We start from the raw sequence: 16055 nt of genomic DNA, 5'->3' as shown, positions 1-16055 counted from the left end.
TCCAACAGCAAGTCAAACTGCTGCAGATACAACTTATCAAGCTCCTATTTCTGCAGCTCAGCCTTATGGTCAAAACATGATGCTAAATATTCACAAGCTCCTTATGGTAATGCACCTGTTATGCTCAGCCTCAACCTGCTGCAGGAGGTTACTCCCAGCAGACAGGCCAGCCTGTGTCTGCATATGGGCAGCAGACTGCTGGTTATGCGCAAACTGTTGGATTAACCACTGGCTATGGTCAATACCCAACAACAGTACAACCAGACTATACTGATCCACCTGCTGCTGCTACCAATGTTGTTGCATATTACCAGGGCCAAGTAGATCCATCGGCTTATGCTGCAGCGGCTGGACAACAAGCTTACAGTGTTGTACCTGTTGTGGCACAACAAGGCTATGTTCAGGCAGCTCCAACACAACCTGGTTAAGATCAGTGCGTTGTTCTGCTCAATTTCGGATACGTTGTGTGTCCTATTGGCACCTGTTGTGTATGGAAAAACCATGTCACCCAACCTCAGCCTGGCTATCAACAATATGATGTATCCCAACAGGCCACAACAGGCCTAGTAAAAATCGTGTCACCCCAACCTCAGCCTGGCTATCAACAATATGATGCATCCCAGCAGGCCACAACCGTGTACACTGCACCTCGTGAACTTGTTAGAAAGTTATTGATGCTGATAGCTATTCGAAAGCATCTGGTGATCCTAGTATGTTGTAGTTTGTTGTTATTGATGACTAGTAAAATTATTTAGTAAGTACTTTTTTTGTTATTGAGGAACTGGCGATTTTGTTTTCCTTCATTAGTTAGGCATGTTACCTTATCATGTCTGAACCTGAAACCCATCCGACAGAATCATATTCACATCTATGTATAAGGATTTTCATTTTCCGTTGCCTGTTTGAAGATCTGTCCACTCCTCTGCATTGGTGATTGAAATGTCTGTATTGAGAAGCTACCTTACCACATTGTTTTAGGTCCGATGCTCTCTACTATCAATCACTCTTGCCATCTTTCTTTCCACTTCTGATTTATCACTGTAGCTTTCAATCAATTATTTCATTTTCTTTTTTAAAAATGATAAGAATTGCAAGTCCTTTACACGGGTGATGTAGCTTTATACATCCCAAGTTTCATTGATACATAGTCGTCCCTATGTAACATAAAGATAGATAGCAAAATGGTGTCATTTTGTATGATCAATGAAGTGTAAACAACAAATAAGTTGAACCCTCAATCTATATTACTGGAATATCTTCACATTCTTTTTTATGAGATCCAATTTACTGCAACAGACAGTTTGTTATTGAGGTGTTTGATGTTGTTGTTGAAAAAGAGTTGGGGGTTTTAGGTATGTAATTTTAAGTGCACTATGTGCGGTTCAAAATCTGCAGGGAATTGGTAAGTATATGGTGATTACATTCTTCACATGACGTTCCTTGAACGACTTTACACTTAACCTTACCAATATAGCCAATGTAATTGCCTTAATTCACCCCAAATATGATACTAGATAGGAACGTTGCATGCTCGAATACGCACATAGCATTAAGTTGATGTTTATTTTATTAGTCGTGTTTTTACAGTAAATGAGGTTTTTGGCCCGGATGATGCAATTGAGTCTCTATATGTTTTACATTTGGCTATCGTTAAAGTAGTGGTGAAGAGGAGGGAGAAAATGAGTAAGGAAGTTATCATGAAGATATATAAAAGTGATTTTTTTTTTTAAATTAAAATCAATATGACATCTACAATATATTTCAAAATCAACAAGTACATATCAAATATGATCAAACAAAATTCAATTATGCCAAAATCACATAACAATCATTGATAACAATTATAGAATCCTCATCCACATTGTTGTTTGATACAAACTTTTATGAAGGAGTCTATTGATCTATTTTAATTTTGACGTAGAATTTGATTTGATTCAACTGATTCTAGTGAAGAATTGACATATCTCGTGAAGTTGACAAATTCTAATCAACAAATCAATCTACAAGAGAAAATAAAACACCAAAAGCAAAGCCCCCAAAGTCTCACAAGCATAGAGTAAAAGTATAAAATCCAACGTATAGGTAGATATAATCCAATATATGGATTGAACAATTCTCCATAAGAGAGATTGAAAAGTTTTTGTTAACAAATACTTAAAACAAAAATGTTTATTTAAGACTAGGATTTTTTTGAGAGAGAACGACTTTAATCTTTGAGTTCGTATTGTGTCGGACGAGTCCGACACAATATTCTCGTCGGACGAGTCCGACACAATATTCTCGTCGGACGACTTCAGTTAGAAGCACTTGTGCTTCAGTTAGATGCACTTGGGTTTCAGTTGGTCTTTATTTTTTTTCAGGTAGTCTTCATTTTTTTTCAGGTAGTCTTCATTTTTTTTCAGTTAGTCTTCTTTTTTTTTTCAGTTGGTTTCAATTTTTTTTCAGTTAGTCTTCATTTTTTTCAGGTAGTCTTCAATTTTTTTCAGTTAGTCTTAAATTTTTTTCAGTTAGTCTTCATGTTTTTTCCGCTAGTCTTCATTTTTTTTTCAGTTAGTCCTAAATTTTTTTCAGTTAGTCTTCGTTTTTTTCAGTTAGTCTAAATAAAAGTAACTTAGGTCTAAATGAAAGTAACTTAGGTCTAAATGAAAGTAACTTACCTCTAAATGAAAGTAACTTACCTCCAAATGAAAGTAACTTACCTCCAAATGAAAGTAACTTACCTCTAAATGAAAGTAACTTACCTCTAAATGAAAGTGAGTTACCTCTAAATGAAAGTATATAGTTTCCTCGATGGAGATAAGAGATGAAATCTGATATCTTGTTGTGCAAATATGGACTGTTGTGGGGGACGATGTAAATGTGCGTTGCAGAATGTACACTTTTGACTTATCATCTCCCTTATCATCTTCACCTGCCTCTTCTAAATGCTCGTACGCCGATGCACTCACTACACTTTCTGAAGACAACGAGCGCTTACGACGGTCCAATACAATGCTAATGTCGGAGCTTGCGCACATGAGGAAACTATACAATGATATTATTTACTTTGTGCAAAATCATGTCAAGCCTGTTACTATTACCACTACTCCAACTAATAATTCTTACCCTTCACCACCTTTAGTTACTGACTTACTGCTGTTAATTCCATGCCCAAAAAACCAAAAAAAGTATAATGGCGCAAAGGAAGCGAGGAGAGAGAAGGATGGTTTTTGTGGGTTTCAATAGTTTGGTGGACATTGAAGGACTTTGGGATGAAACTGATTGTTGGGACTTGGGAGAACTGACATTGAAGGAATTTCAGATTCTCTAATTTCTTCTGTGAATATTTTGGGCTCAGCCCGTCCGACCAAACACATTAGGTCAGACGGTCTGACCCAATAGTTTCACATAATCTTTAGTCATGTAAAAGTGAGCTTCGTGGTGTTGTAAATGGTAAGAGAGAGATAGAGAGGGGGGGGGGATATGACTTAATTGGATCAGGGGAGAGGGAGATTAAGGGAGAGGTAATTTAAGATTAGCGGATTAATTGCGTCAATTATAAGTTAATGACGAATGAAGTTAACAACCATTAGTAATTAAGAGTATTCTGTGGATTTTTAAAAAATTAAGGAGAATATGGTTAATTTTCAAACTTGTAGGGTGGATATGGTGAAAAAAATCGATATAATAAGTACTCTCTCTGTTTTTTTTATCTTTCTCACTTTCTTGTGCACATCTCCCAATGCACATTTTTGAACTTAAATATCTTTCGTTATATTTTAGTAAAAATTATAACTATTGAATATTAATAATTTACTAATTGAGACGAATCAAACAAGATCGCACATGACTATATTTTTTTTTATAAATTGGAAAAAATTGAGAAGATTCTCTCTAAGTATGAATAGTGCCAAGATTCTAAGTGAGAACAATAAAAAAAAACAGAGGGAGTATAATTTTAAATTTTGTAATCTTAAGTGAAAAACTATTTTGCATGCACAATGCACAACGTACACTCATACTTCATATGCTTCTTTTGGGTATTTAAACTTTTTGGGAACTAAAATCATCAATGGTTGATCGAGTAAATTTTGAAAAACAATAGTCTCTTTTAATATATATTCCCTTCTTTTGTTTCTATTTGAAAGCTTTTTGTGAGAAGAAATTGGTCAAAGTAGGTTGAATTTTCGAAAACGGATGGAGTAATTCCTTTATTTATGAAGAGTTTTATATGTTATCACTATATATTCACATATTATATGCTGATTGTGATTCATTGATTTGTTAATTGGGCTCGAGCAACAAATACTAAAAATATAAAAGTAAATTTAAGAGTTTTTAATGTTCTTTACTATCGTCAACAAAATAGCATAATAAGTATAGACATGGTACTTATAAATTATAGAGTGGTAGTATATCTTATTCTTAAATTATAAATTATCAATATTGAGATCTAAAATGTTTAATTTTATCGAATTAAAAGACAAGTAGTGTTTTATGTAACTAATGGGTGATTACAATTCATTAATTTGGAGATTTATAATAAAATCAGTTCGCTAATTAAAATAAGCACAAAGACCATATTACCCCCCTTTGATAACATATTCTTATGTGACTATAATAGCGCTTATACCTAACTTTTATTCTATGTGGTTTAATTCGATATATTGAGGCTCCTTTTTTTTGTTTTATTGTTCTTTTGTTTTTGTAAAAAAAAAGTATGACGGTCCACACTGATGTTAGTACATGTTATTGACAAAAAAAAAAAAAAAGATTACTATGTAAAAGAAAAATACAAAAGAGGAGTTGGTATAAATGGTAGAGGATGACTATGTGAGAAAAATGGTTGCAAATTTCATTATGATAAATTAATGTAAAAAATGGTGATTTACTTAAAGAAACATCAATATGGTACATAATAAATTAAATCAATTTAATATTCTAAAAGGTTACCATATGAAAAATAGTTCACTATGGATCAGGTCCACACAAGACTAGCTATTTGTTTTTAGCGTTAACTCGTCCTCATGTCTTAATATAGTCATCATTATAATTTGAATGATTTCTGGGTGTGAGACCCGATCATCAAAGTTTTGAACTCAATTTTCTTTTTTATACCCATTTCACTCCCAGCTTTAAATTTAAGTGTCATCTTTCCCTACATCTTTTTTAGTATCATGTATTTTATTATTTGTTTTTATGATTAGTGTGCTCCAAATATATTGCATTTGCATGTAGGGCCCTGCTTATTGCTCTTGTAACTGATTCTGTTTAATGCGTTGGTTTGACATTATGGCCCTGTTTGGCACTCAGCTTTTTCATGAGCTTTTAGAGGTTTGGAACCCATTTTAGAGTTTTGACCAGTCAAAACTCTAATATGGGTGTTTGGTAAGGGAGAGTTTACAAAAGAGTTTTGGGGTCAAAACTCTCAAACCAAAAACGCTGCAATATGCCGCGTTTTCATGAGAGTTTCAAAAAGAAAAAATTGTTGAGACTAATATACCCATGATTATTTAATATTTATCATTATTAAGTTATTAAGCCAAAGCAAAACCACCAACGCTTCCACTACCAACCACCAACGCTTCCACCGACATCCACCACTGTAAACACCACCACTGAAATCCACCCAAAAAACCACAAAACACCAAGACCCAAATCTGTCTAAACACCAGTACACCACCACCAAGATCCACCAAAAAAACCCACCCAAAAAAAATTCGAAAATCACCCAAAAAACACCAAACACCACCTCTAAAATCCATCCACAAAAATTGTAATGCTAAGGGTGGTGGAGAAATGAGATTGTGATTGTGGTGGTGGGTGTACATAAACGGTGGTTGTGGTGGTTGATTTCGGTGGACCCATGGTGGTATTAGTGAGGAGAGAGAATGGTTGATGATGGTAGTGATGTTGTTGGTACGGAGGTGCATGGTAGGTTGTAGGAGAGATGATGGAAGAGAGAGAAAGGGTTGATGATGGTAGTGATGGTGGTGCTCATGGTGATAGTAGGAGAGATGATGGAGAAGAGAGAAATGGTTGAAGGACAGAAGCAGGGTAATGGTTTGTGGATGAAAGTAAATGGAGGAGAAAGATAAATGGGGTGGTGAATGACGATATGAGGAGAGTAATAATAAAACTACCAATGTCTATAATTGTCATTTTACATCCTTAACTATTTATCAAACAACTAAATGTTACCAAACATATTTATATAAACAGCAGTCAAATCCGCAGTCAAATCCACTTTATAAAAAGTTAAAACTCTAACAACAAATTCTAAACTCTAACAGCTAAACTCTTAACTCTGTTTGCCAAACAGGGCCTATAACTTTTTTGGTCTAATATTGTCAAATTTTACGAAATTTCGGAATTTTGTCGCCGAAAATGCTTAAAGAAAGGTGACAAAGTATTAAGGCTCTTTAGAGAATAAATGGTCACTCGAATTAACTTTTGGGTAGTTTGAGACACGAGGGATGTGAGGACCAAAAACCTATTAGCACTTTGTAGCTTCCCATTTTTCCTCAATTTTAATAGTGTTGGTATAACTTCCAACTTGGAAGATAAGAACTAATCCTAATCATTCTTACAACTACTTTTTAATGTGACGTTAGCACATATTTATCTGCGAATTTAGGTAGAGAAAAGGTTTATGTGGGAATCTTGGTTGAACGTATGGACTTTTCCAACTTACTATTTTATTCCTTCTCTGACTCGTCCTTTCTATCATCCCTAATGCTTTCAAAAACTACTATTACATATCGTCGAATATGTGGTTATATGACGATATCGTGTCGGCTAGATAGTCTACTTAATAGGTATCAAATTCATTTAATTCCCACAATATGTTGCATTGTGTATCCAACTTTTACCGTATTTGAGGTTTGCATTTTTAATCACCAAGTGCTCACATATACCTTGTAGGGTAATTATGCAATCGGAAAAGTTAAATGTAAATGAAGATAGATAAAAGAACTTTCTTTTTCATGTGGTTCAGTATGGTAATATGTGTTAAATGATGTATTCTGCGATGTATTTTTGACTATTTGAGAACTCAGTAAGCACGTTGATAATATTATATGTTATCTCATTTCTAAGATTTTGTAACCTATAAATCTTGGGCCTTAGTTAGAGATGCTCATCTTTAGATTCAAAATAAAAAAATTAATAATTCTTTTGGTCCATTTTTTTTTTGAAATTTCGGTTTAAACAATTTTTGGTCCACCTAGCATTGTCAAACTTTCTTACCGAAGTTTCGGTCTAGACACGTTTATTTTTGAAGCCTTCACAACAAAGCGACTGTTGCGCACAATCACTTACCAGAGCAGTAAGTGTTGCCTAACATACAAAACCAATCATAATTTGAGCAAACAAATCATGAAAAATTATTGTAAAATGCATTAGTGATGAGAACATAACTCCTAAAACACATTAGACAAAATAAATTAATCTAGAAAAATCCTAACTAATGATAATTTAATGCAAATAATGAAATAGGTAAAAGAAATAAGGTAACCCAATATCAAAAAATAGAAACTCTTGTTCTTTTATCATTGGATTGGTCATCCAAGCAAAAAAATCTAAAGATATAAGCCAAACAACTACTTACCCAACTGTTAATTATGCTATTTGGACGGAGTTGACACATGTTAGATCCGTCAACCAAACGGGCATATGTGTGGTTTCAAGAAAACATAGATATTACATAATAACAACAAGTTAATGCGCGACTATATCGACGGGTTCATAAGGGTTTATTAGAGTGATATTATAGGTAAACGATAGTAGTGAGTAGAAGTAGTAGGTTTATTCGACGACATTATTAAGCTTATTAGATCGTATTGACTATTATCAAGACATATCATTTACCTGGCTTATAGTCAATGCAAAATGAACTTCCTTGTACAGATAAGACGAACCAAGTGGTGACTTCGTAGCCCATTGATTGAGTGGACTTTTTTGAGATTAATGGCCAAATCGCCTTTTGAAGGCCATTAACCTTTTTTGTACAAGTGTGGGAAATAATTGTGTTAACCTGTTGTAGGTTAACCTGACATTCAATATATATAGTGTTTACTATACAAACCTATAACTATGAAAGTACCATTATACCCTTTACAATATAATATTATATCGATAGAATTGATTTGACAAAACAGGAGATTGCCAAAGATCACTATGAATTTTATATAATGGATATGTAGAAAGATGTTCAACAGAATCAAAAGGTAAACGATGTATAATTCCTAGCTTACATCCTACACAATCATTATGAAATTTAGAGGTACATGTGATGTATTTATTGGAACATAATTTTCCTATAATGCTAGAAGAGGTATGACCTAGACGAGCATGCCACACGTCACCAGATTCCTTGATGGCTAGGAAAACAGGAACTGAAGGCTCAAGAGGGACAATGCTGGGCTGTAGAGGGTAGACACATTGTTTACTGGTTCCCTGAAGCAGAACTTCCCCCGTTATCTAGTCCTTAACATAAACAGAATTTTTATCAAAACTCACAACACAATCATTTTCATGACACAACTTGTTAACGGATAATAAATTATGTTTTAAATTAGGGACATGACAGACATATGATAAACGGAGGGGACGACTTGCAGTTTTTAAAGTTAGATTTCCAGTACTTTTAATTTGGAGTAAGGTACCATTACCAACTACAACAGAACTAGACCTAGTACAAGGAGTTTTAATAGAGAATGTACCATCCTAAGGAGTCATGTGAGATGCAGCTCCCGAATCCGGATACCAGACTGAGTCATTAGCTTCACCACCAACAGACAGTGCAGCTAAGGCTTGAGTGACACTTTCTGAGGAGGAGGGAGCAAAGTTATGATTGAAACGCTAGGGACAGTAGGCAGCTTGGTGACCTGGAAACCAACACAAACCACATGTATCGGAAGTAGGGGTAGAGGTAACATTGTTATTATTCGATGAATTACTCCCTGCAGACGACAAATTATTAGTAATATAATCTAGGCAAGGCATACTATAGGATGACAAGTTAGAAAATTTACTTATACCATTTGAGCGTCCAGTAGCAACTTAGGACGCAAATCATCAAAACTAATTGGGAATGGATAATACAGGAGGGTAGTAACTATATGATCGTACTCAGAATCACGATCTAATCCAAAAAGGGTGTACTGCACTAAATCCTGGTTCGACACAAGACATTGAATAGCAGCAAGAGAATCAACAATCACCTTAATCTCACGTAAATATCCATCCATGGTCTGGGAAGCAGTCTTTTTAATACGAGTTAACCGACCCTTTAATTCCATTGATCTGACCATACTAGCATGCATGAATCTAGATTGTAATCTAGTCCAAATATCCATAGAAGTATGCAAATCATGAACATCCACAAATACATCACGTCATAAGGTGGCAAAAATCCATGATTTAACTAGTTGATCAATACGCAAATATTCATAGAAGTGAACATTGGGAACAGTATTACCAGAGTCATCAATAACAGTAGCAGGAGTAATAATAATAGTACCATCAACGATGCCAAGTAATTGATGCGAAAGTAACAGACAAGTAATTTGCGTTTTCCATAATAAATAATCTTCAGGAGAAGATAAAGTAATGGTTACCAGATTTGTCAAATTTGGGGCCGGTAAAGTCGGTAGAGAAAAAACAGACAGTTGGGTGGAGGTGCCGGAATAGTGAGGCGTGAACTGGGACGGAAAACCGGCCGGATTCACGGCGCTGGTGGTCGGAATAAACTGTGGGACCGAGAAGCCTGGAGGGTGGCGTGGCTGCACACGCGAATAGGATGCGGGGCTGTGCAGCGGGGCATGAACCGTGGACGTGGCAGCGACGAGGTGGCTGCCGGCGAGACGTGGCCGGAGGAGTCGCGGAGGGGCGACGGTGGAGCGACAACCGGGAAAAGAGGCTGCGAGAATGGCTGGGAGAACTCTAACCCGGAGAAGAAAGATCGTGGGACGCTGGAGGAAGCGTGGTGCGGGGGGGCGACTGAGGCGACAGTGGTCGCGGCGGCACACACGGAGGCCGACGAGATCGTCGGAGCGGCGAAGGAGGTCGCCGGCGGTGGCTGCGTCATGGCAGCAGATGCAGCGGAAAAGTGCGTGGGATAATCCATGCCCAAGAAGGAAGAACGTGAAAGTAAAAAAAAAATATAATTCTTTAGAAAATTTTGTCACGTGGAAAATTTTTTGGAATTAAAAAAATAATTCTTTAGAAAATCCTAGGCTGTGATACCATGTACAAGTGTGGGAAATAATTGTGTTAACCTGTTGTAGGTTAACCTGACGTTCAATATATATAGTGTTTACTATACAGACCTATAACTATGAAAGTACCATTCTACCCTCTACAATATAATAGTATCCCTTTACATATAATATTATCCCATATTTTTAACTCTTTGATGGATTTTTAGCCTTTTGATTAGACCAACTTGATGGTGGGACCCACCGTTGACACTTGTGTAGGATCTGAGGGGGCCCTTCGTGCTTTTATTGGACCGCTGCTTAATTGAGCCCAAACAATCTCTATTATAGTAGTATTAAACATGAAACTCTTACCGCTTTGGTGTCCAACGTTTTGATCAATATACCCCTAATTAGAAAATAAAATTATAAATTAATCTCTAGTATATGGAAAGGGGTTGGAGACAAAAAAAAAGCTAGTATAGCCTAAATAATTGAATAAAAAAAAAGGTAGTTGTTATCCCTTTCTTCCCCCCTCTTCACATAAAACCCTCTGGAGGTGCTGCCATAGATGTTTTTGTCCATAGTAAACCGTTTTTTCTTTTTGCTATTTCTAGTTTATTTTCTTGTTCTTTTTCGTTTTTTTTTGCAGTTTCTATTAAATCCCATTAGCGTGATGACTCTAATGACCTTTATTGGAATGGTAGTCACCTCCTTCTTAGTGGACGTATTAATTTGGTTTATTTGTGTCTTAGCGGGGTTTGGACCCTGATTTCAGTTAATGCGTGCATTGTGCTCCTGGGAGCACAATGAGAACTGTGCTCCCACAATACAAAATATAACATTTACGAATACGAAAACGAACATTTTACTGTTAAAGTAGAACATTACAAAATTCATTTGCAAAAATATGTACTGTTTTCACTAAAAATATGTTCTATATTTGATAAGCATATGTTCTATTTAAGTAATTGAATTCTAGTAATGTTCCATTCAACCAAAAATGTTCATTTTCGTATTTGGATTCTGGTAATGTTCACTTCAACAGTAAAGTGTTCTTTTTCATAAATGAATTATTGTAATGTTCCATTTCAACAATAAAATGTTCGTTTTCGTAAATGAATTTTGTAATGTTCCACTTCAACAGTAAAATGTTCGTTTTCGTAAATGTTCGTTTTCGTATTGTGAGAGCACAGTTCTCATTGTGCTCCCGGGAGCACAATAGAATTTTCAGATTTCAGTTGAAGGTTGATTTGTTGATAGGATTTTGTGCGGGGTTGCAATGTCGCTTAGTACTTTGCACACAATCGGTTGAATCAACTATAGTTCAACATCAAAACTACATCAGATTGTTAGACCCTCACATGATATTTAGAAGAGTTATTTCAACTTAACGATCGTGGTTTTGCCATTATTTAAATTAAATTAGTATTTTTTATTTTATGACTTCTATTATATATGACGTATGACTTATTTTTGTAAGTAGCTTATAACTCCAAATCGTTAGAATGAATTTTCACCTTTAAAAAAACGCTAGTATAGCCTATAGAAGTGTGAAAAAAAATCGAAAAGAACTGGCAAATCCTGTAAGAAAAAATTAAAGAAAGAAGGAAAATCTGATCACTAACGAAAAAGAGAATGATAAAAAAATATAAAGACAAGAAAAGAAAATGAAGTCTCTAACCCTAACCCCCAATTACAATTTACGTACCAATTCCATTTCTCTCTCCAAATTCATCCATTATCATCTTTTCGTCTAAAAAATTATCACACGAAATTTCGGATTTCTGTCATCAAATTACATTCTTCCAATTTGAGGAACAGATTAGAAGAGTGAGAGAAAACGATTGCGCGAAATCAAACTTTTTAGACGAGATCAGAAACTTTGATCTTTATAAAATTTGAAGGTATGTTTACGAATTTTAAAATAAGTTCTAAGATTAAAAATTTGGATCTTTCAAATCTTTGAGCCAGAATTCAATTTCTTCTTTTTTCTTTTAATTTTTAATTACGCTGGCAAGCTCAAGAAAAATAAGTAAAATCAAAATTTGTGTTGCCAGATTCTATAGTTATGTGTTTATCATTAACTAAATCTGGAAATTTGCTAATTTAAACTATGATACCCGGAAAATGTTTATAAGCAGCAACTTTCCTTATTATGATTGTAGCATAAATACATTTTTTAGCAGTGCTATATAAATAATAAAGATTGTATTAAGTGTAGAATTTCAGATTTTATGGTAATCAGCTCATGTGCTTATTCTTATTTTATACCCCCATTGATCTCAATCACCTGAAAAGAATGTTTGAACCTCTAAAGTAGTTACAGTTTCAGCAGATAAGTTAATAAATTTAAGCTAATTATTTCTTTATCCAGCATCATAGCATTAATAAACGAAACGGGTTTTTACCATTTTGTGACAATGGCCATGATAAAAGATAGCAATGTTTGCTGCTAATGGAGTAGTAAAATTTAAAACTTATGTTTGATAAAATAGTTGGATTGCGAATTGCAAATCTGCCTTTATACGGTGAGTTGAGCGTGTGTAAATTATTATACTATTTGATTTGCTTCGTTGTCATTGAGATGACAAGTTTCACTCCTAGTCCTTGGATTTCGTCAATTAGTGATCACCGTACTGTATGCTGATGAAGGATATGTGGATTGCTTTGATTAATATTCGTTTTTGAGTGATCAAGGGAGTTGGGGAAGGCTATGACATCCTCTTTTGAGTGATGCATAGTTGCATATTGCTCTATGGGATTATTGCTATCAGGCAATAACTTTCTATTTCAAGCAGAGAGTGCATAGTTTTGGGTGATGAAGGCATGCTAATTGCTATGATAAGTTGGCGCTTGCCTTGACAGATTCCATACATCCATGTAGGCATGAACTTTCAATCACAAATTCTTTAAAAAGGTCAAGGAGGGGAGATTCCAAGCCTGTTTCTACTCTTGAAAAGCATGGATAATGGGTTGGCAAGTGCAAAGAGGTTGTCTTCAGTGTTTGCTATATCTTCTATCCTTGGCTATGTCTCTTATGAGTTATGTCGGCCGGCTAGATCTAGGATCCCTCTTGGGCTCATTCTCATGGGACTTTGTTGTGGTCTTGAATGGCTTGGGTTTTCTTAGACCCAAAGCCACACATTTCTGGATATGTTGTCTCCGATTCTATAGGGAAGTTAGTCCATAATCGTATTTGAGCATAAGATAAGGTTATAAACGATACCCACCGCCTCCAAGTTGCAGTGATGCATTTTAGTTATCATTTTGCTGGATGTGCTTAGGAGCTCTATACATATGCAGAAGGCATCCTTTTGAAACTTTTTTTTGTTTATCTTGGAGCTGGTTAGTGTTAGTCCTCTAGATGCTTGTTGATTAGGTGCACTGGAAGGAATTCTGTACATCTGGCCAGATTGACTCTTTTGTGGAGTTTGTAGAAAGTGCGGTGTTGTGGACGTGAAGGAGGTTCTGAGTGCAAATACATGATGGAGCTTAATAGTGGCTGTCTATACTTTAGCTAATATGTAAACTCACGTAGTGTCAGTGATGGATTTTATTTTTCTCTCATCCAAAGTATTCAAAATAAGTTATAGTTTCCTAGAAAGTTAGCATTGCTTAATAGCTGGCCAAATACATGCTAGTATTGCTGCATAGTTCTGCCATATCGATCTTAGTTAAATTGTAAAATGGCAGCCTTTGACATTGTTCGGAATCTGGCTCTGGAAACATTCATTTACTCGAATATTATATTACTTCAGGGTTTTGGAAGTGCTAAATTGACACTAAGGAGGTGTCGATCCTATGCTCTTTGCCTTTTGAAGCAATTGGATACTGGATCAGTCTTTAACAAAAAAGGGCTATGAGAGTTTGTTTAGTTGCTAGCTTCGCCTTTGATCATCTTTAATAATGTTCAAGGAGCTGCTTGATTTTGCACAGAAATCTGTCTAAATCGTTTTCATTGAATCTGAGGGATTCTCCCTTGGTATGAATCAAGTCCTGGTTGTTATGATATTCGGTGTATATTCTATCCACTGCAACGGTTTTTCCCTGTTGCTACTTTAGCTTTCTGAGCAATAGCTTCTTCCTGTATCAGCTGCAAGCTATTGTAGCCAACTTGGTGTCTCTTACACCCTTCAATAAGATCTTGATTCTTGACTTGGAGCTTCTTGGTTTTCTATCCTAGCAAGGATCAAGCCTCATAGGGAGCATTTGGGAGGGGTTACTACATCCTCTTGCTGTCCTGCCCCTTCTTCCTCTAGCCAAGTGGTGAGCTATAATTCTTAAGTTGTGGGCCTGTAATATGCGTCAAAGAAAAGGCATAACCCTACCAGCCAATAGCAGAAAAAAGTAGACCTCTTGGTTGCGAGGTTCATCATCTTGAATTTCTCCATCTGCTGCAGCTCACCTGCAGCTATGACCTCATAAGTAGCCACCTGAATAATAGAGAACCTTGATACCACTAATGTTATTTTCCTTCTAGATAGATAGTGAGATTTGCCTGGAAAATTTGGTATTTGGACTTTTTTCACCATAATAACTGGCAGAATGATTTCAAGATGTCCAATAACACTGGCCCTTTTTCTCCATATATTACGCCTTTACCAGCATAATCTATTTTTGCTGAACTTGTAATCACTCTCCTGAACCAAGCTATATTTTTCAAAAAGAAAAAGACAAAGAAAGAAGAAAAGATGTTTCATGGTGCTAGCTGCTGTCTGTTAGTAGAAGTATAGCTCTTTCTAGTTTTGGGTGTTCTTGATAGTGTTAACACATGGTATCATTCGCAATCTGGTTCCCATTAGAAAAATTAATTCCTCTATTAACTATATATATCAGCAGTTAAATAGAGACGAAGTGCTGTTTTCTGATATTGTGAATCTTGAAATTACAGGTTGGTGATGGGGGCATTAATGTCAAGATTTTGGTTCATGTTATTCCCAGCAAAGGAATATAAGATTGTGATTGTTGGTCTTGACAATGCTGGAAAGACAACCACCCTTTATAAATTGCACTTAGGAGAGGTGGTTACTACTCATCCTACAGTGGGTAGCAATGTTGAGGAGCTTGTCTACAAAAATATTCGATTTGAGGTATGGGATCTGGGTGGGCAAGATAGATTGAGGACGTCGTGGACCACGTACTACCGAGGAACACATGCTGTCATTGTGGTGATTGACAGCACAGATAGGGCGAGAATATCGATTATGAAAGACGAGCTTCTCAGATTGCTTCCAAGTGAGGATCTTCAACAAGCTGTTGTGCTGGTCTTTGCAAATAAACAGGATCTAAAGGATGCCATGACTCCAGCAGAGATTACTGATGCTCTCTCGCTCCACAGCATAAAAAATCATGATTGGCATATCCAAGCGTGCTCTGCCCTTACTGGTGACGGGTTGTATGATGGATTGGGATGGATTGCCCAGCATGTTGCTGGGAAGGCTACGAGTTAATATAAACTCAGAGCTCCTGTTGTTTGTTCACCCCTTTTTATTCTTTTTTTTACTTATCTATACAAGTGCATATGCGCTGTTTGATCGTGTAATAAGTTTGTATTTGGAACAAGATTGATTGCTATGAAGTTGGAATTTCTTTTGTAATGTTTGTTGTTCTGCCTGAGATGTCTTTCCAATACTGCACTTGAATTATAAATTTTCCATTTTGGGACGTCGGCCATGGATATTATGTTGGTCTTTTTATTGATTGTGGTTCCTTATGGTTTATTTGGTAAGGAGAAGGAGTTTGCTGCACCTACAATTCTCTCATGTTAATCCCCTCCACTTTTGCGGGCTGTTTCTTTAATTATTCTCTTTGCTGGGTTGAAATTACATAGTAATTAATAATCAATGTATTGTAAGAAGTTGATGTTGAAAATAT

General features: G+C 35.9%; 1 protein-coding gene across 1 annotated transcript; it reads left to right on the top strand.

Moving 5' to 3' along the window:
* The first annotated feature begins 11726 nt into the window (after positions 1-11726).
* Positions 11727-15928, top strand: LOC104904016 (uncharacterized). Its single transcript, XM_010692186.4, has 2 exons — positions 11727-12085; positions 15073-15928. Exon 2 carries the CDS (start codon positions 15080-15082, stop codon positions 15629-15631), a length of 552 nt encoding a protein of 183 aa, XP_010690488.1. The 5' UTR covers positions 11727-12085; positions 15073-15079; the 3' UTR covers positions 15632-15928.
* The last annotated feature ends 127 nt before the right edge of the window (positions 15929-16055 follow it).

Source organism: Beta vulgaris, chromosome 9, assembly GCF_026745355.1.
Source record: "Beta vulgaris subsp. vulgaris cultivar EL10 chromosome 9, EL10.2, whole genome shotgun sequence".
NCBI classification, from domain to species: domain Eukaryota; kingdom Viridiplantae; phylum Streptophyta; class Magnoliopsida; order Caryophyllales; family Amaranthaceae; genus Beta; species Beta vulgaris.
Note: the sequence above shows the minus strand (reverse complement) of the source record. Positions and strands in the feature narration are given on the sequence as shown.